Here is a 21,055-nt window from a genome sequence, read left to right as displayed (position 1 = left end):
CCATCCAACTATGACAGTTGAATACTTCAATACTGCTGCTGTTGCAGATCCTGAGGGGCCCCCCCTCCACCTCTGTCCCCAAAGAGGCCTGATTGTCCAATGCAGGGTGTTCAAAGCTCCCTGAAAATGAGCCCTCTTTGAGATGTTTCAAACTAGACACTCAGAAATGGAGACACCCAAAATATCTAGTTGTTTTTGGAAATTTGGAGCTGCATCTGTTTAGACTAGTGGTGGACAACCTGTGCCCACGGGCCACACACGGCCCATCAGGTTAATCCGCTGGTGGGCCGCGAGACAGTGTTTACATTGACTGTTCGCAGGCATGGCTGCCGGCAGCTCCTAGTGGTCACGGTTTGCAATTCCTGGCCAATGGGAGCTGCCGGAAGTGGTGTGGGCCGCAGGAACGTGCTGGCTGCTGCTTCCTGCAGCTCCCATTGGCCGTGAACAGCGAACCGCTGGGAGCTGCAGGCAGCCGTGTCTGTGGACGATCAATGTAAACACTGTCTCATGGCCTGCCAGTGGATTACCGTGACAGGCCGTAGGTTGCCCACCACTTAGACTCTCAGTTTAATGGTTCTTTAGCCATTGTTCCTTCGTCTTGTATTTGCACAATATTTTGTATCCTGTGTTAGTAAGGGGGTGGGTGCGTGTGTGTGTGTGAGAGAGAGAGAGTGAGTTGATATGTGGTTAAGGGAAAAACATACAGTAGGAGGCAAATGTTTCAAATAAAAGTGCCCCACTGAGCATAGCAAAGGGCAATTGCTTATTTACAACTTTCGGTTTATTTACAGTAAAGCTGGTTGAATTTTCTGAATGAAAAGTTTTCCTTTAAAAAATGAACATTTTCATAAAAAAAAAGTTGACATTTTCAGAATTTTTGTTTCTCAGGAGAGTCTTTGTTAGAAACAACAAACGTTTTCATTAATTGAAAACAGTGTTTTTCATTAAATGAGTATTTTCTTAAATAAAATTTGCAGTACTCGGTTTCAATAGCTATTTTTGTTTTTTTTAAAAAATAGAATAATCAATTTCATGAACATTTTTGAAAAAGAAACAAAAATGCATCTACAGGAACTCCTCACTTAAAGTCATCCGGGTTAACATTGTAGGTTGCTGATCAATTAGGGAACTAGTTTAAAGTTGTGCAATGCTCCCCTCTAACATCGTTTGGCAGCCGCCTGCTTTGTCCACTGCTTGCAGGAAGACCAGCCCATTGCAGCTAGCTGGTGGGGGCTTGGAACCAGGGTGGACCAGCAGCCCCTCTATCAGTGCCCTGTTCCCCTAAGTTCCCTGTGCAGCAGCCACCCAGCAGGCTATCAATTGCCAGCAGTTCAGCTGTCCCTCCCCCCACTGCCATGTGCTGCTCCTGCCCTCTGCCTTGGAGCTGCTCCCCGAGCCTCCTGCTTGCTTGGGGGGGGGGGAGGGAAAAGAAGAAGAGGGGGGCAAATGTCAGGGTGTCCCCCTCCCCCCTGCTCCTGCACCCCGCTTACCCCATCTCCCATAGAGCAGGGGGGACACACAGACAGAGGGAGCTGCTGCCTTAGGCAGCAGCTGCGGTAGGTCTCAGCTTGCTGATTTAATTAACAAGGCAGTGTACTTCTGACCCCACTCTTCATACTTAAAGGGGAAATGCGCATCTCTATCTCTCAAACACACACAGGGTGTGTGTCTCTGTGACCGTCTGCCCTCCCTCCTTTCCTGCTGCCTTGTAGAGTGTGAGAGTTAACCCTTGAGGGCTCAGCCAATTGCTAGTTCATCATCTAGCAGTAAGGCAGTCCCTGGGAAATATCCCACCCTCTGACTCCTCCACCTCAACCAAGCTTCACAATCGTAATCACTGTGTACCAGTATTAAATTGTTTGTTTAAAACCTATACTTTGTGTGTGTGTGTGTGTATAAAATAGTCTTTTGTCTGGTGAAAAAAATTTCCCTGGAACCTAACCCCCTCATTTACATCAAATCTAATGGAGAAATTGGATCCGCTTAACATCGTTTCGCTTAAAGTCGCATTTTTTAGGAACATAACTACAACGTTAAGTGAGGAGTTCCTGTATTTTGAACTCTCAAAATGAAACAACTTTGAAAGCAAAAAACTTTTCATGATTTTTTTCCATGGTTTGACGAACTCTAGTTCAGGGTCACTGTGAGAATCATCTGCCCCATTAGAAAGTTACTGTTTATTTCCAGCAACATAGGCAGAAAACATAATATGGTTAGAGGTGCTGATGCCTTCCAGGGAGTGGGAAAGAGGAAAAATGGTGACATTGATATGAGTGAATGGAAAACCTGACTAGGCAGGAGAATGCCACGAATGGATGGAGCCCCATCTCCTCAGGCTTGTGATCTACTGGAGCAGGAGAAAGCAGGTCCGCATGATAGAGAACATGAACTGCAATTTCCTAGCTGGCCTATACATTGGTTGATATGTGTGCATCAGGGGAGTCAGGACTCCATGTGTATCATGGGGGATGTAGTTCAGCCATTGAATCTACATGCAGTTTTGTCCACTGAGTCTTGCAATGCATGTGGGAGATACAGTCCTCCAGGGAGCCCATAGAATCAATCGAGGCCCAAACTAGAACTCTCATAAGGCAATGCACCCATGATAAGGAAATGCAGTTTCAAGTTTTTGTTGAACTAGTTCAAAATAAAATCTTCCAATCTTATTGAAATGAAGTGTTTTGAAAATTTTCCATTGAAAACATTGTTGAAACCAATGCATTTCCTCAAAACATTTCACTTTTCATGAAACAGCATTTTCTGATGGAAAATTGTTGTGTTGAAAATTGTTCAGCTAGCTATAGTTTTGAGTTTTATGTCAACCCAAAGTATGATGTACATTGAATGACAGAATTCATGCAACCATGGACCCCTATTATCAACCCAAACTATGAATTACGCCCAAGGAACTGGAAGTGTTAATGTCTGCTGCATATCCACCTGCTTTAGCTTGATGCTGAAGGTAAACATGCAATCAACTATGCAAATATCACAGGCAAGGAGAACTGTGATCCACAACTAAACTAATTACTCTGGTTTATTTACTTGAACAAAGCCAGACTGGGTATGTTAACTGGGCATTATTTAAGGAAATTTGATCTTTTCTTTTCTTTTAATATTAATCACTTTTTCCCTACGTTCTCTTTGTCATGTAGTTCTCAGTTCCCTTGTTCATTTTATATCAGTGTTGTTCAGCCTGTAGGCCTCAGGTTTCTAAATTGTGGCCCTCCAAGGTGATTGCATTCAGAAGCAAATGTGTATTTGATTGCAAATTGAAAATGTGTTCCCTAAGCTGCACCCTTGGATTTTAAAATGGAAGTGTTTGAATCAGCACTGCCACCAGGGGGCACTGCCTCCCACCATTCCCCTGTAGACCCAGAAGCTGTTCTAGTGTTAGTCTCTAAGGTGCCACAAGTACTCCTTTTCTTTTCGTGAGCTCTGAGTAGCTGCTGTCAGCTGCTCCCCTGGTGATTGCCTGCTGCATCATAGGAGGGTAGCTCTAGTTGCTCCATTATCTGCAAGGCTGTGGGAGCCTGAGAAAGAGTAGGACAGGAGCTCAACTGGCTCTGTCAGAGCCTAGGGGACTAGTGCACTCTAACCTGCACTAAGGTAGAGATTCAGGGAGCTTTAAACAGTGGCTGATTTTCAATTTCTCTTTACCTCCCTCTGCCCCCGCCCCATTCTGACGCACACGTCACCCAGAACAGCCCCGGGGCAGGGTGGAATAAGAGAAAAATTGAAAATCAACCGCTGTTTAAAGCTCCCTGAGGCTGCTCTGACTTGCACCAGCTGGCAGTGGTCCTTGAAGGACTATAGACTGGGTGGGGAAAGCTGTACCACAGCACTCTCTAGCCATTCCCCTTCTCTGCTCTTGGCATGTCCCTGCATCAAGGCTAGTGGGATGGAGTCGTAGGAGCTGACTATAATGACTATGCATGCTAGGGACCAGGGCCAGCCCTAGACCAAATGGTGCCCCAGGCGAGGAGCATCTCTGGTGCCCCCACTCCATTTGTTTAAACTTTTGAATACCTTACAGCACCCCAAGCCCGGCACCCCCCAAGCTTGGCACCCCAAGCAGTTGCTTGCCCCTAAATCCAGCCCTGGTAGGGTCTCCCTCACACCAGGGGAAACCTCCCTCAGGGGACTTGTGTGGTTTCCCTTCCCTTTATGCCACCTGAGCAGAACAAGACAGAGAATCTGCACCAAAGCATTGATTGTGGCCCCTTGACCTCTGTTCAACTCTTGGACTGAAGAAGTTGAACACCACTGTGTCATAAATCAATATTTCAGAATTGTAGGATTGTCTCACGAGATAGAACCGATACCACAGGAAGGGTGAGCACGGGGGGGATGCATAAACAGATTTGTCCAATATCCTTCCTTTGCACATGCTATTCTTGCTGGGGTCACACTTGCGATGCTTGTTAAAGGGGTGCAGTATGGCACTTGTTCTCCTGTGTGGTGACACCATGTCACAGTTTACATCCTGAATTGTCTCTAAGCAACAAAGACCTGTGGACACGGAGTGAGAAAGCAAAGGGAGGATGGGTGCGGGGATGTGAGTGAGATGGTAAATTGGAGTAATTTGCGGGGTTAGGTGGGGGTAAGGCTTCCATCTTGGTATGGTGGCATTGAAGAGCAGCTCTTGCCCACCATCTCCAGGGAGTTCTGGCCCTGAAAATGAAGTGGGTGTCTGGTCCAAGCACTGAACCCCTTCAGTTCTTTTTGCCTTGGCCACTTCTTTCTGTTCTTCTCAAGGTTCTTTCCTCAGTCCTTTGGCTTCCCATTTGTCCCACGGGTGCTTATACAGCCTTTCTGCTTTTCTCTCTCCTTCTAGTTAGATTAAGCCACTCCTCCACAGGATACTGTTCCTGTGACCAACCCCAAGCTAACTCTTCCTGCTTAACTATATGCTCTGATGGGCCTGGGTGCAAACACTCCCTCTAACTGGCAGGTTAAGCACGTTTGGGATGGGCAGGCCGCTGCAGGGAATTAACCCCTCCCCTGCTTGAACTAATGTGGCCTGTGCCCATCACAGGCGGCAATGTGCCAAGATGGTGAAGAAAGTCAGGGAGATGAGTGTGATGGTAAAAATGGGTTGAGGACTAAGAGGAGTTGGTAAAAGAGGTGGCTGGGATAGTTGAGGTGCACCCAGAACCAGAAGGCCTTTAAGAAACTGCAGAATCTCTGGCTAGTTTTATTTTCTGACATCTGATGTGGAGCTGAACTCATGAAATGGGATCCATCTTCTGATGGCCACCCACTTTTCTGTTTTGCTTTTACTTTTCTCTCCCCACCAGAGTTGATTGTGAAATGAACCGTTACATCACAGTAATTCATGTACCTCGTCTTCCTCAGGAGAAGCCACTTGCTACAATGAACTGCAGCAAAGCTGCATCTCTCTTCTCACTATCCGCTTCATGTTTTCACTGCACTCTCTCACTCTTACTGACTCTAATTAGTTATTTGTTTCTCCTCTCAATTTATTTGACTCCTTTCTTCGTCTTTTAGCTGTGTCTGTGATTTTTCTGTCTTATGCTTTCTATTCCTTTTATCAGTCTCAGTCCAACACACCATTTAAACTGTCCTAACTACTTTCTGCTTTTATCTGTTTCTCTCATGCATTCACTGCTTCACTGTCCCCTCTTAAAACCACCTTTTTCCAAAGTATTTTTCTTTCTCCCATTTTGTCTGCATCTTTCTGCTGGTTGTGAATGTGGCTGCCAATCATTCACACAGGGTTCTATAAAAAGCTTTTCCTTCAGCACACTTAGCCCTATTTATGAGAGTTGGTTGAAATAATAATAATAATTAATAAAATAACCAATAAAAAATGTGTGAAAAATTTCATAACCATCAAAGTTCTTTCTATTTTACAAGATTCGAAATGGTAAATTGCTACATTTTTGGGCAATATTTTTAAATCAAAATTTTCTTTGGAAACATTATCAAAAGTATCAAAATAAAAAAGTCACTTTTTTTGCAAAAAAACAAAAAGCTCAATTTTTTCAAGAAATTTTATTTTCAAAATAAGTCATTTTTACAAAAAAATGTCCTTTTTTGTTTAAAAAACAACCCCCCTGCCCCCAAGACAGCTTTAATAATTGCAAGGAAAATTGAAGGAGTAAGTATGAAAATACCCATGTGTGCTTTTGACAACAGATGGTTGCAGCCTGGTTTGGGATTTCCCACCTTCCTGAGAAACTTCTACATCTGGTACCAGCTCCTCCAGACAGGGGATACTGTGATCCCTATAGCCTGTTTGTAGCACTATCCCTGTCAGCCTCTGTAACTTTGTCGTTGCAACCAATGACATCAGATTACAGATATTTGTTTGATGCAATGAAAAGCATTGTGCATTATGGCACATGATTCCCGTTGGTTGCATTTCATTGAGGAGGCACTGTGGGTACCTGGTTGCCAGCCTTTACTACAAGCAAATGTATGCCCTCAGGTTCAGACTTTGCTTCAGCAGCTTGGAAAAACTTCCAAGTTGGTCCTATGCTGTCACAGGCAGATCTGAGGTACCAGACAGATCCTCTGAATCAAGCTTCCATGGGGTTTCAGTTTGTAGAGAAAGCATTTTAGACTCCAAACACAGGTAAAAATAAATCACCTGATGTTTCTTTGGTTATTGAATAGATTTCCAATGTATTCCAGTTTGCCCATATGTTGTTTTACTATATTTACTATCAGAAATAGTATATATATGCTTCTAAACTGAAGCTTACAGATACTACTTAGAGACCTAGACCCCTCTCTCAAGTGTAAATTTCTTCTATTGTTTGTTGTTTGTTGCTGTCTTTTGGAATGGGGAACGTAAGAATTTACATTAATAAAATGAAACCATTAGGATTCTTTAATAGGGTTGAGTCCATGGAGAGTACTCTAACAACCTACATAATAGAATAGGGAATGGTTGCCTTGATATAGGTTTTGACCTATCCTATAGAATTCTACAGTAGGAATATAGGATGGCTCCAGAAAATCAGGTCACTGTTTGTATTCTTCAATTTACAAATGCTTTAAGGGCTGGATTCAGTGCTCTCTGAAGTCAGTGCAAGTCTTTACAGGTGAAAGGCCCCAAATGAAAGTAGTGCCTGTGAATGCTGCCAGATTGTTAGCCCAGAGAGGGAAATTTCTCTATCCGGAGAACAGACTGTGCACAGGCAGCCACAACGTGAATGTTCCCCACGTATTCGATGCCCCACTACTAGTGTGCCTCAATCTTGAACTCTGCGGACTACACAGAGGTAATTCAGCCTCCATGCCCATTTACTCCTTGGTTACTCTGCTGAAAATGTCACAGGGTATCAGGTTTCAGAGTAGCAGCCGTGTTAGTCTATATCCACAAAAAGAAAAGGAGGACTTGTGGCACCTTAGAGACTAACAAATTTATTTGAGCATAAGCTTTCGTGAGCTACAGCTCACTTCATCGGATGCATTAAATGGAAAATACAGTGGGGAGATTTTATATACACAGAGAACATGAAACAATGGGTGTTACCATACACACTGTAAGGAGAGTGATCAGGTAAGGTGAGCTATTACCAGCAGGAGGGGGTGGGGGGGACCATTTTGTAATGATAATCAAGGTGGGCCATTTCCAGCAGTTGACAACAACGTGTGAGGAACAGTAGGGGGGAAAAATAAACATGGGGAAATAGTTTTACTTTGTGTAATGACACATCCACTCCCAGTCTTTATTCAAGCCTAATTTAATGGTGTCCAGTTTGCAAATTAATTCCAATTCAGCAGTCTCTTGCTGGAATCTGTTTTTGAAGGTTTGTTGTTGTAATATTGCGACTTTTAGGTCTGTAATCGAGTGACCAGAGAGACTGAAGTGTTCTCCGACTAGTTTTTGAATGTTATAATTCTTGACGTCTGATTTGTGTCCATTTATTCTTTTATGTAGAGACTGTCCGGTTTGGCCAATGTACATGGCAGAGGGGCATTGCTGGCACATGATGGCATATATCACATAGGTAGATGTGCAGGTGAACGAGCCTCTGACAGTGTGGCTGATGTGATTAGGCCCTATGATGGTGTCCCCTGAATAGATATGTGGACACAGTTGGCAACGGGCTTTGTTGCAAGGATATAAAAACTTCAAAAACAGACTCCAATGGGAGACTGCTGAATTGGAATTAGGCTGTCTTGGTAGTTGGAACTTCTTGTCACTTCCTCCTAGGCAGCAAATGCCTAAGCTGCAGCACAAAATGCAGCAAGGCAAGGTGAAATTGGAAATGGCTCTTGCCTGAAAAACTTTGTGCAGGTCTGATGTTCCAGACAAAACTTCTGCAGTCCATCCTGATTGTTGTGCAGTGATTCAGCTGGGTGGCTAGGAAGTGACATTTCACCACTGAGCAAATATGTTTTTATTCATATTTGTGTTTGAATTTTGCCCCTCAAGTCCAGATCTGAGCATCACTTAGCATGACTAGTTGTGCGGTCTAGTCTAGGGGAAAACACTTTCTGTATATGGTTTGCCCATTCTGGGCATGTTAGTTCAACCTATTTTATCCATAGATATTAATTTGAGGAGAAGGAAAAGCATAAGTATGACCTGGGAGCTCTAATGATGTATGGTCAATGATAATTCAAATATCACTTTTCATCTCTGTAATCTTCATCAAAGAATCCTAAAGCACTTTGACGTAATTGATATTTTCAAACACCCTCTTGAACCTTGGGTAGGCAGTTAAGTAGCATTGTCCTCCTTTTACAGATGGGTAAACTGAGACATGCGTTAAGTGATTTGCTCATATTGCATTATGAGTCTGTTACCGATCTGAGAATAGAATCCAAGAATCCTTACTCTGTGTCCTACTTTAATCATTAGTCTATAATTTCCTCCAAATTTCCGCCACTTGTGCAAATATAAAAGAATTACTGTATTATCTATGAGAGACAAGGTGGGTGAGCTGATCTCTTTTATTGGACCAACTTCTGCTGGTGAGAGAGACAAGCTTTTGAGCCACACAGAGCTCTTCTTCAGGTCTCCTTCACTAACAGAAGTCGATCCAATAAAATGTGTTACCTCAGCCACCTTGTCTCTCTCATATTCTGGGAGTGACATGGCTACAACTACATTACATATACATATACACTACATGGTAAAACAGAAGTGCTGCATTGGGAATGCAGTGGATTTGGGATGAAAATGGTAAATAAGGTATTTCAGCTATAAAGAAGATTTCAAAGACTTTGTCTTCTGTGCAGGAAGTGGAAAACTCTGTACACATTTGGCCAATGGTTGATCCTATGCTTCATCTGTTTGAGCTCCTCTTGTCCCTAAATATAGCTGCGCTGAAATGCATAGTCTCACCATTTGGTAGTACCCCTCCATTAGAATGTTTGATTGGAGTTTTTCTCTCAGCCTGTCTGACATATCTTTCCCTATGTACCCTTCCCGAATCTCACCATACTTTTTTTTCCCCCCAGAATGCAGCAGCAGCAACAGCAGCGCCGAATGTTCACAGCCACCCTCTTGGCATTCATTTTCGTTCTGGTGGCCATGGGTACTACTGAGGCTGGCAAAAAAGAGAAACCAGGTAAGGTACAATGTAACCAATTGTGCAGTAGATATGGAGCTGGGAGGTAGCAGAGAGGGGCCCAGGACCAGATCTTGCACTACTGAAGTCAATGATAGTTTTGATATTGACTTCGGTGGGGTCAGGATCAAGCTCCTAGTTTCTAAGGCCCAGATCCTCAAAGGTATTTAGGCATCTAACACCCACTGAAATTGATTTTGGAATTCAATGGGAATTAGATGTTTAAATATATTTGAGGATTTGGGCCAAAATGTCTTTATTGTATTTATCAGTATGTTTCACATACTTTTTTTCACTGTATTTTACATTTGGGATGCATGGACTTGTTTCTCCCCCTCAACTAATTAAAAGAAAATAATTTGTTACATGTGGGGGAGTTTCTTGAGTACCATTTGCTTCTTCTCCATTGGATAGATGTGACAGTCCATCCCACCTCAGAATCCAAACCCAGCTGGCACAAACCCGAGTTACAGATTCATCCATGACTGAAAAAAATATTTCCCAGCAGAACAAGTCCCTAGCAATAGTTAGGGAGAAGATTCCTTGAGTTATTCATTTCCTTTCGATACAAAGATGGAAAAAAGAAAAAGAGAATCTAACCTGGCTTTGGTGCCCAGCTGGAATGGATTTTTGGATTTGCCTCTTATTTTATGTTGGCCTTTTCCTTGCTTCAGAATTTCTGTCACCTAGCCTGAGGACATATGTCCATATTGTAAACCTGTGCACTGTTTGACAAAAGTGACACTGTGCTCAGGAAAGAGCCAATGTTAGGAGGGGATAATGCACATTGCTGTTAAGGTGCATTGGCAGAACTGTATAGATGGGTAGGACTAAAGTAGCAAGGCATTCTGCAGCTCAAGACTGAGGTATATTGCCAGGAATGTGCACGAAGACACAGGATTTAGAAAGCAGGGATTATTGCAGATTAAGTCTGAAATCCATTGGCGATTTGTGAGTGTGAGAGAGAGTCTGGAATAACAGGGTGCTGCATATGAGGACTGAGGTACATTTCCATAATGTGGGTACCCAGAAGTAAAATGAATAGCAGGAGTCACTGTAAGGCCAGACTAAAGTACAGTGGGAGAAATAATGAGGAGTCCTTGTGGCACCTTAGAGACTAACAAATTTATTTGGGCATAAGCTTTTGTGGGTTAGAACCCACTTCATCAGGTGCATGGAGTGAAAATACAGGAGCAGGTATAAATAAATGAAAGGATGTGGGTTGCTTTACCAAGTGTGAGGTCAGTCTAACGAGATAAATCAATTAACAGCAGGATACCAAGGGAGGAAAAATAACTTTTGAAGTGGTAAGAGAGTGGCCCATTACAGACAGTTGACAGGATGGTGTGAGTACATTGAGAGAGCTGTGTGTGGTGCCCAGAAATGGAATAGCTGAACAGAGTGGCATTAGGATTAAGGTACATTAGGAAGTCTATGTATTACATACTATTTCCTAGTACAGAATGGCTGGGGTATTGCATACCAAGATTGAACTTAATTCACTCTCTCTTTTCCCTGAGGTAGATTCCACGGATAGAAGAATGTCAAATGCTTTCAGTTTTGTTATGAAATTCAGGATAATCATTAACTTTTTGACACACAGACGGAATTTGCTGCAGTGACATGTTTTCATTTAAATGGGAATACAGAAATTAGTTTCTATGAAAGCTGCCAGTTTGACAGCCGTGGAGACTGAAGTTCTCTTTTTACTCAAAGGACAGGTATGGCATGGTAGCAACAGTACAGCCTTCCGCAGCACTGCCCTGGACTCAAGATCACTTGGGCTATTGGAGAGGTTGCCAGTAGAGTTGAGTGTGTGGTTCAGTCACCTTGCTCTTTTGTTGGCCTCTGAATTAGAGTGGCCACTCACGCATTCCCGGAACACCAGACATTATGGTACTTCTGGGAATAGCATGGGCCCGCCCCTGCCGATGTGACCCTGCCCATGCTGGCATGACCTCATACACACAGTGCGTGTGTGTGGTCATTCTGGCCGGGGCAGAGTGGCACACTCTTCAAAATGGTGTCCTCTGTCTGATCCCGGACAAAACCACGTCTGGTTTTGTCTCAATACTAGATGAGGGACAACTTGGACAAGCTACACATAAAGAGGACTGTCTGGTTTAAAACCACGTGAATGCCGATGAAGTGAGCTGTAGCTCACGAAAGCTTATGCTCAAATAAATTTGTTAGTCTCTAAGGTGCCACAAGTACTCCTTTTCTTTCTACCTACTCTGAATGTACTAACAACAAAGATCCCACCTATGTAACATGGAAACCCATCCATTAGAATTGGACTAAGACTTTGTTTCATGTAGAACCTGACAAACACACATCTGGTGGTAACTGCTTTCGATCAGCAGTGACCCAGTCCTTATTTTAAATAGAGACAGTCCTGAGCTGGAAAACTCAGACCTAGATTTCAGACCTGGATGTTGCCAACTCTTATGCTTTTCATCATGAGAGTCATGATTTTTGGCATTTTTCTTTCAGCCCTACGGCCGAGAGACCTGTGAATGTTTCAGAATCTGAGCTTTCATTTCAAAACAGACAGTACATTTCTAGCCATTGTGGGTACAGAGAAATACTGGAAAATATGAACCATAAAGGTACAAAAACTGGAAGGCAAATAAAAGAGCTCAAATGTATTATTTAAAACATCTTATGATATTTTGAGGCCTGACTCATGATTTTTGAATACTTGGTATTGGCAGTTTGGCTAATCTCTCTCAGTGGACTAAGCTCATGCAATATGAAATGAAGTCCAGTTTCCTACCACTACTCTTGTGCACTGGACCTTTATAACACCTATCTGTGGAGGTGTTTGGATATGTTTTGGACCGTTATAAAAGTAGGAGGGTAGCCATCAGTAATGAAATTTGTATCCATGTTCAGATATACTGACATACCCTTCCCCTGCTAGCTTACGTCCCTGCCTCCAAAATTCAGTGTGTTCCGACATGAAGTATAGTATACAACAAAGATAAAAGGCCTGTACCCCATTACCTGTCCTTTCACAAAGCACTCACTCCCCTCTCAGTCCTCATCCACAAAGGAAACCTGCACAACACCTTCAAGAATTGAGCCTGGGAGGTTACATTCATAACTTTGTTAGACACTAAAAATCATGGACTGAACAGAGACACGGGATTTATGATCTTTTATAACAATCTATAATCCACGAAGCCCCACTCACCCCAGCTTGTTTTTTTTAAATTTTTATTTATTGCCCCTCATTTCCCACCTATGTCTAGGGAGGTGTTAAGTGGCCACTTCCTTCTGAATGGTCCTTTGAAATTCATGTTTACTACTTATGCTAAACAATCTGCTTCACCTTGTATTTAGCTGTGCCACTGAGTACATTTCCCAGACCTGAAAAAGAGCTCTGTGTAAACTGGAAAGCTTGTATCGCTCACTAACAGAAGTTGGTCCAATAAAAGATATTACCTCACCCACATTGTCAGTCTACTGTCCTGGAACCAGCATGGCTACAGCACTGCATACACCAAATCCCCCTTGAAACACCATATTAATGCATAAACTCCTGGCCCATGTGGTACTTGGTATTTAATCTGAAAATGTTGATATGCCACCAGCAGGGGGCAGAACATCCTCTTTTGTGAGTGTGTGTGTGTGTATGAAGATCAGTGATCCCTGATGGCTTCTAGATGACTCCCTTTTCTGGAGAGGTGAATCCTGCCCGCAATGACTCAGAGGCATCACTCTCACTGGGAAATTGTCCTGGCCTCAGTGATCCACCCTGGTCTGAAGTCAGTTCGAGGTCAGCCTCTAGAAAGTCAGTCAACCTGCAACCTGAAGCACCTTTTGAAGAGAACTTCAGTTTTGATCGATTTAAGGCAGTTATGTTATAAGAGTCTCTTGTTTACTGGTTTCCCTGTTGTGATTGTTTAGAGTGCCCATTTTTGGCTGGATTCTGACCACTTTTCTTGTTTTGATTCGGTTTCCTTGGCTCCATCCAGAGAAGAAAGTGAAGAAGTCCGACTGTGGGGAGTGGCAGTGGAGTGTGTGTGTACCCACCAGTGGAGACTGTGGCCTAGGGACCCGCGAGGGCACTCGCACTGGAGCCGAGTGCAAGCAAACTATGAAGACCCAAAGGTGTAAGATCCCCTGCAACTGGAAGAAGCAGTTTGGAGGTAAGGGTTGCCCTGTCTTGAGTGATTCAGTTTATCTCCAACTTGAGTATTGGGAAGTGACCCTTTGTGTGTGCTCAGCCTGGGCCGAGGGCCGGTGTGCATGGTCTGCCTTTCTCTGCAGTGCTTCATGTTCAGTACAACGAGAGCTGGTTGGAAATTTTTCACTAACTTTTTTTTTTTAAATGAAAAATGGCTTTTAAAATGGAAATGTGTGTGATTTATTTAAATTCTATTTTATTTTTGTTGAGTTTTGAGGATTGGACAAAGGAGGGGGGATCTCACTAGCTGGGATTACAGCCCATTCAGGAAGTGATGCACTGAGATATACTCTGTAGGAGAAGGCAGATTTTACAGGCCTTCAAGGACAGGGCTTGAGTCACCCCGGCTTTAGTCCATCAGAAGGCAGAGGGTAGAACTCGGCAAATAACGGATTTTTCGATGTGGTGGTCAAGCTGAAAAATCTGCAGAAAAAAAAATTGGTTAGTTTTGAACTGAAACTGATTTTTTTTAATCTTTGCCAAAATGAAAAACTTTTTTAAAAAAAAGTTGTTCGGGTCAATTCAAACCAACATTTCAAAACAAAATGGTTTGCTTCAAAAATGTCAAAACTAAACACTTTTTGACTTTTTTTGAAAAAAATGCTTCTCATTCTTTTTTGTTTGACTGAAACTAATTGCCAAATTGTCCCTAATTCACCAGTGGTTTTGGTCACTCTGAAACTGCATTTTTCTGAGAATTTGCTATTTGAATAATGATGATGATGATGATTAATTAATATTCACCCAGCTCTACCAGAGGGACCCTATTGGCAGGACATCCACCCAACCAGAGGCCCAGCAGCATGTTAAAGTTGCTCTCTATTGCCTTTCCACAGTTGTGAATACCCCTCCATGGCTACTGCAGTCTCCACACTGGAACATGATATAAAATGTGCAGCCCCTTGCACTAGCAGCAGAGACTTGCTGGGGAGAGGATAAAGGCCATAGATTTAATCCATGAAAGACTAAGAAATGACAGTGTTTTTCCTTCCATCCTGGACAAGCTATGTTACCAGGACTAAGGTATATGGTTGCCCCTGTAGACTCAGCTTTTCTCTACTAAAAAGCTTGGATGACTTGAACTGATGATGGCACTACAATGAATGCTGCAGGCAGTTAGTGCAGAAGTTTTGGATTTGGCAGGTCCAGTGCTGCACCTGGGCACTTGCAGTTTTTCTGGCCATGCTTTGCAAACTCAAGAGGTTTGGATAGTTCATTTTCAGAACTACATACAATTGCACATCTGAGCTGGATCGTACCCTCTGAACTCTTTGCTCCAATTCTTCACTAGTGAGAACTATTCTATGGAAAAAGTCTTGTCAGTTAACTTGTAATCAGCAGGCTGGCCACCTCTGCAGTGATAGAGCTATACAACGTTATACAGTGAGTCATGGATAAACAGTGGCATAATCTTTTGGTTTAATATATTTTAATTTCTTGATGAGAAAAAATAGATATTAAGGGTCTGATTCTCCCCGGCCTCATACCCTGTGTAGTCATTTATACTTGCGCAAGCGTGCAAAATATTCTGGTTTGCTAGTTTTCATACCTCATTTGTAAATGATGCTACAAGATGCGGGAGGGGGGATAGCTCAGTGGTTTGAGCATTGGCCTGCTAAACCCAGGGTTGTGAGTCCAATCCTTGAGGGGGCCATTTAGCCATCTGGGGCAAATGGGGATTGGGCAGTGGGTTGGACTAGATGATCTTCTGAGCTCCCTTCCAAGCCTGAGATTCTATGATTCTATGGTGGAGAATCAGGCCTTTTGAATCTGGAGGATGTTTTCCATTAAATTGTCTCTTCTTTTGTAGTTTCAGTATTAAAATGTAGTTTCTTTTTTATAACGTTAATCCTGTACCCATGCAAGAGCAAGATAGCTATGCTTTTAAATTTGCTCATATTTGGGGGCAAAATTACCTCCCAAAATGTCCCTTGAATTTTTGCTGCCCCCCATACACCTCTTTCTTTGGATGTCTGATCCACCTGCCTGAAATTACTGGCAGTATGTGCTTGGTTACACTTGGGTAACATTTTATTCATGCTCCGTGATTCTTTTCTAAAAATTCGGTGTGTTCCCACACTCTTTGCAGCGGAGTGTAAATACCAGTTCCAGGCCTGGGGAGAATGTGACCTGAATACAGCCTTGAAGACTCGAACTGGGAACCTGAAGAGAGCCCTTCACAATGCTGACTGCCAGAAAATTGTCACCATCTCAAAGCCCTGTGGGAAGCTTACCAAACCCAAACCTCAAGGTACAACCCATTTGCTGCCAGTAATGCATGATTCCGTTTAAATCCAGTCACTGCTGGAATCCCAGATGCCTTAATGGGAAGTCAAGAGTAGAGGAAGGATTGTAATTTCTTGTCCTTTCCCAGCCACAACACTGCTTCTGATCTCCCAGCCAGGACTATGTATCCAAGCCATGCAGCCGTGGGGCCTTGACAGAGAGGTGGTATGAAGATTTAGAATCCCTCACTGAACCCCACTGCAAATGTACTGCCACCAGTTTGTTATAACTATGGGTGGTGATGCTCTCATGGCTTCAGGGTACAGGAGCTCTTCCCACAACCCCTACAGATGGGAATACACCAATAGCAGGAAGAGAAAATGTTTCTAACAATACCAATAACTTTTTTGTATCTCCTTTTTGTTAGACTTTTAACTGCCTGCTGACAAGCCAAGGCTTTCCCTTGGGATGGGAATAGCTTAAGGAACATTGTTCGCACAAGTCACGGGGAGAAAAGGTTATTCTCCCTGCTGTTCAGTGTGTCTAGAATAACATTGCAAAATCAATGAATGTTCTGTGCACTTTGGATCATGTGGTCTCAAGTCTAAGAGAAGTGTTCGGTAATGCAGGGGTGGCAGGAAGAAGGGGCTGTGTGTGTTGTCTCTCGCTGCAATTAACAATGCAATTCCCAGTTCGCGGACAGCCATATGTCCCACTAATTCATCCTGTTTCCATGTGTCACAGACTTTCTTGGTCAATATCAGACAAACTTGTTTTCTTTCTAATCACTTGGGCTTTTTAATGAACTCTTCTGCAGCAGCAGCAGGTACAGGATAATTTATAGTGGGCGCTTAGACTGCATGAAGTACCACTTTGTCTCAGACAATATGCCTCATGTAGACCACATAGGGCAGATCACATGGCCATTTTTTTTGCTGGAACAGATGCTATTTTACTTAAAAACCAGCTGAGATTAAGCAGATTCCAGAGTTTCTTATTGCTTTCTTTCTCTGAATAAATATAAAAAAATACTGTGTATGATTAAAAATAACAGGTGTCCCCTATATTAGCAACTCCCACAGTGTCATCATTGGATCACTAGTGGGCCGTAGAGTATTTGCTAATGGTCTGCTCCTTATGTATCAGATTATACATACTTCTTTAACTAAAGATTTTGTCTGTTTGTGTGTGTGTGTGTGTGTGTGTGTGTGAGAGAGAGAGAGAGAGAGAGAGAGAGAGCTTTACAATCAGTAGAGCTGTAGCTAATCTGCCTTGTGCATCATTCACAGAATTATCAGATAAGTTATGATTCTAGAATCTGGGTTGATGATGATGTTCGAAGGACCAAACTGGATTTTCAGAGACCAGCTGAGTTTGCTGCATTTGGGAGGTTACTGGATAAAGCTTCATCCTACACTACCAGAAGGCCTCTGCAATCCCTGTCCCCTCTGGTCGGTTGCTCTGTTCTGCAGCTTTGCTAAGTCAGCATTTTCTATCAATGACTGACAGAACGGGGCAGAGCGAAACAAGCCGAACCGTGGTGGAGGGGAGAGATGCGGTCAGATGGTGGAAAATCAGCCTTTACGCTTTGAGGTTTTTTTTAAAAAAAGAAAGCTTTGTTGGGATTATTGTAGCAGCCCTTGTTAAATTGGAACTGGCTTTCCTGAATCAGGATACTAAGTCACTCTATCAATGAATGGAGCTACATGAACAGAGAGAGGTCATATAAGTTTGGACTACTCCAAACACAAAGGTTTTTGGGAGCTGAAATGCTGGTTACAGCAAGCCTGGCTGTGCTGCATAACTTAATCTGAAGACACAACTCCATGTGTTTTGACACAATGCAAATGAAAAATGGGTGTAAATGTAGATCTTTGCAGTTAAAAATTATAGTAACTGAAGGGATAATTTATACTCTCAGATCTCCACTGGAGATCTTTATGGCACATTCCTGCACTCTACCCCCATGCCCAACTTCCATAGGCATAGGCAGGAGTTCTGTGTGGGAGTCAAGTATAGAATACAATGGAGAAACTCAAGGTGGACAAGAAATCAACATAGTTGATCTAAGAGCAGAATTCTCCCGTGTGTGTGTGTGTAACAGGAACGCCATGTTAATTGGATTGTAAATGGTGGGTGGGTAGAGTGAAAATTAGAATGTATTTCAGGAGGACATAAAAATCTAGGTGGAGTTTTTTTAGCTGACCCACAAAGTCTTCGCTGCTGAAATACTGAATGGGGCGAGACTATATTTTTGTTTCAGAAAGTGACTACATTCTTCATGAGGAAGAGGGAATTGTAAGATGGATTTCAGTGCCTACCTAGAATGGACTCTGGGACTAGATGGAGGAACAACTAAACTGCACTTTGTTTCCAGTTAGACTGGGACCCTGTTTAATTTGTTAGGAGGAGAGAAACACGTTGTTTTGGGGCAGAGTAGTGCATGGAATGCTCTGTACCTACATGCTGCAACTTCTGTTAAGTGGGGGTGAACTGCAGTGTCATCGATTGGCTATTACTCCCACCAGGGATCACAAACAGCAGGAAGTATAGTGGCTGTTTGGTATCTGAGATCTTCTCCATCAGATTAATCTTTTTCACCTCTAACCATTATGCTTCAAGAACAGCATCTCTGTTCTTTACCAGCAGGAAGGTAAGCTCTGATTATCTCTCCAGCAGCGCTAGGCTGAAAGGAAGGAAACAAAGCAAGCAAACAACTGAATGTTGGAAATACAAAGTAGATTATCCTGTTTAAAGACAGACAGATAGAGAATTATTTGGGCTCAATTTCAAGCCATAGGAACAGAGATATTGCCATATTAGATCAGATGGTCCATCTAGTCCAGTACCCTGGACATTGCCCAGTACCAAATGCTTCAGAGGAAGGTGTAAGTGCCCTGCTGTAAGCAGTTGTGGGGTAACAGCCCCCTAAGCCCTAGTTGTTAGAGATAGGCTTACACCCTGAAGTTTGAGGATTTATATCCCTTCCAAAATTTCATTTAAAATATTTATTCCTAGAACTCTGATGCTCTCATTATCCATGTAAGCATCCAGTCTTTTCTTGAATCCTGCCAAGCTAGCTTCAGTGATATCTTGTTGAAATGAGTTCTGAAGGCTCCTTGTGTGTTCTGTGAAAAAGTATTTCCTTTTTTCATCCTTGAATTTGTCGCCTTTCAATTACATTGAATTTCCCTCTGTTCTGGTATTATGAGAGAGAGTGAATAGAAACTCCTGATCTACCTTCTTTAACCATCCAGTATTTTATATACTCTTATCATGTTCCGTCTTGTTTGCCTTCTCTCTATGCTAAATAGTCACAGTCTTTTCAATCTCTCTTCATAAAAGTGTTTCCATGCTTCTAATATTTCTTATTACTCTTCCTTGAATTCTCCTATATTATTGCTAAATCCTTTTTTGAGATGAGTTGACTGAACTGAACACAGCATTTCAGGGGAGGGCCTGAAATATATTGATTTATATAAATAATGGCATTTAATAGTCTCTTTATTATTCACCATCCCATTCACTATGCATCTTTTTTATGACCACTTCTACGCATTGAGCAGAGATCTTCATTGAGCCGTCCAGAATGATACCCAAGTCTTTGCTCTGGATTGATGCAATTAATTTAGACTCCAGTAAGGTGTATTGGTAGTTCACATTATTTCTTCCAGTGTGCAGTACTTTGAATTTTTTAGCACAGACTTAACCAAGTTAAGGGAATGGAACAGATGAAATTCACTCTCAAGTTTTTCATAGTCATCTCCAGTCTTAACTGACAGTAATTTTGTATTATCTGCAAATGTTGCTACCTCACTGCTTATCCCCTTTTCCAGCTCATTAATAATTACATTGAACAACACTGGTCCTAGGATGGAACCATATGTCTCCTATTGTTAACGTGAATATTCTCTTGGCCACTTCCCAAGATCATTGTTTGATTTTCTACAAGATTGCTCTTTGTATTGCAAGAAGGAAAAGTGCATATAAAGAGGGAGAAAAATAAATGTTGAAGACTTCCCTTTAGCTGTCCCACTGGGAGGTATATATTTTGTTTTTTCTAGGAACCTGTGTGAGCTCTAACAAAACTTCTGCTAAGCTAAATCAGTGCAGCTACTTATTAACTTCAGGCTTGGGAAACTGGTGACCTGGGCTTTTGTTCCCATTTTATACATTTTCTTTATTATTAACCAGTAGCCGTGGAAAGGCCTTAAAATGGTCTTCAAGCTGTATCCAATCTGTCATTGTCTGATGGTGGAATTTCGTTAATTCAGATACCAATTTTAGAGCTTGGGAAGCTTGTTTCAAATGAAGCTATATTTCTTCCTCACCAGAAATTGATCCACCTCAGCATTCTTTCTTTGCTTGGTACTGCATAGCTGCCAACTTTAAGTATTGATTGTAGTCTGGGACACCCTCCACCTCAAGAAACTCTGCTGACTTTTAGCAAGAGAACCTACTGAATCAGAACCCACTACATTTTCTAATGGGCACTTTCCTCTGGAAGTTTGTTGGGGAGCTACAATATCTGATGATCATGCCTTGATCCTGGGTTGTAGGGTCATCATATTTTGACACACCTACATCCCAGAATGAAAAATTTGATACATTCTTGAATTTGGTGCATTTTGATGGGAAGTTGTTAGCACTCAAATTGTGATATCCCAGATGCCATAGTTTGTGTGTCTGTTGCACGAATAAGGCCATGATAAAACGTGTCATAGGCTGGGAGAGAGAAAGCAATATTTTTTATCATGGAATCCCAGCAGAAGCAACTGAAACTCCTCAAGCATGTATAATCATACATTCTAACCAGTGTCTGCCATGCCAGTGATGTTCATGGTCTTTCTAAACTATGCTGACAGATCTGAAGGAATCAGGCACTTCTGGTGAGCAGTTGCTCTAATGGCCAACTTGTGTTGATGAGCGGAAAGCATTGCCAATAAACTCCATCTGCCCTACTTCCTGGCCACCAAAACTTGACTGATGATTGTTCAGGTTCCAGTTGACCAGAAAGTAAAAGAATGAGTTATTGTCAGGTTTCAGAAAATATTTTTCCTTTGCTTCTCAGAGGGGAATAATT

General features: G+C 42.4%; 1 protein-coding gene across 3 annotated transcripts in view; it reads left to right on the top strand.

Annotated features, from left to right (window-relative positions):
* The window catches only part of PTN (pleiotrophin), a 112,799-nt gene that overhangs the window by 71,449 nt on the left and 20,295 nt on the right, over positions 1–21,055 (top strand). For all 3 annotated transcript variants that reach the window (XM_037878850.2, XM_043541193.1, XM_043541195.1), the window contains 3 exons: positions 9,445–9,554; positions 13,535–13,708; positions 15,836–15,997. In XM_037878850.2, the coding sequence (XP_037734778.1) occupies positions 9,446–9,554; positions 13,535–13,708; positions 15,836–15,997 (445 nt within the window). In that variant the 5' untranslated portion in view covers position 9,445. The remainder of the gene's footprint in view (positions 1–9,444; positions 9,555–13,534; positions 13,709–15,835; positions 15,998–21,055) is intronic.

The sequence above is a fragment of the Chelonia mydas genome, chromosome 1, assembly GCF_015237465.2.
Source record: "Chelonia mydas isolate rCheMyd1 chromosome 1, rCheMyd1.pri.v2, whole genome shotgun sequence".
Classification (NCBI taxonomy): Eukaryota; Metazoa; Chordata; order Testudines; family Cheloniidae; genus Chelonia; species Chelonia mydas.
Note: the sequence above shows the minus strand (reverse complement) of the source record. Positions and strands in the feature narration are given on the sequence as shown.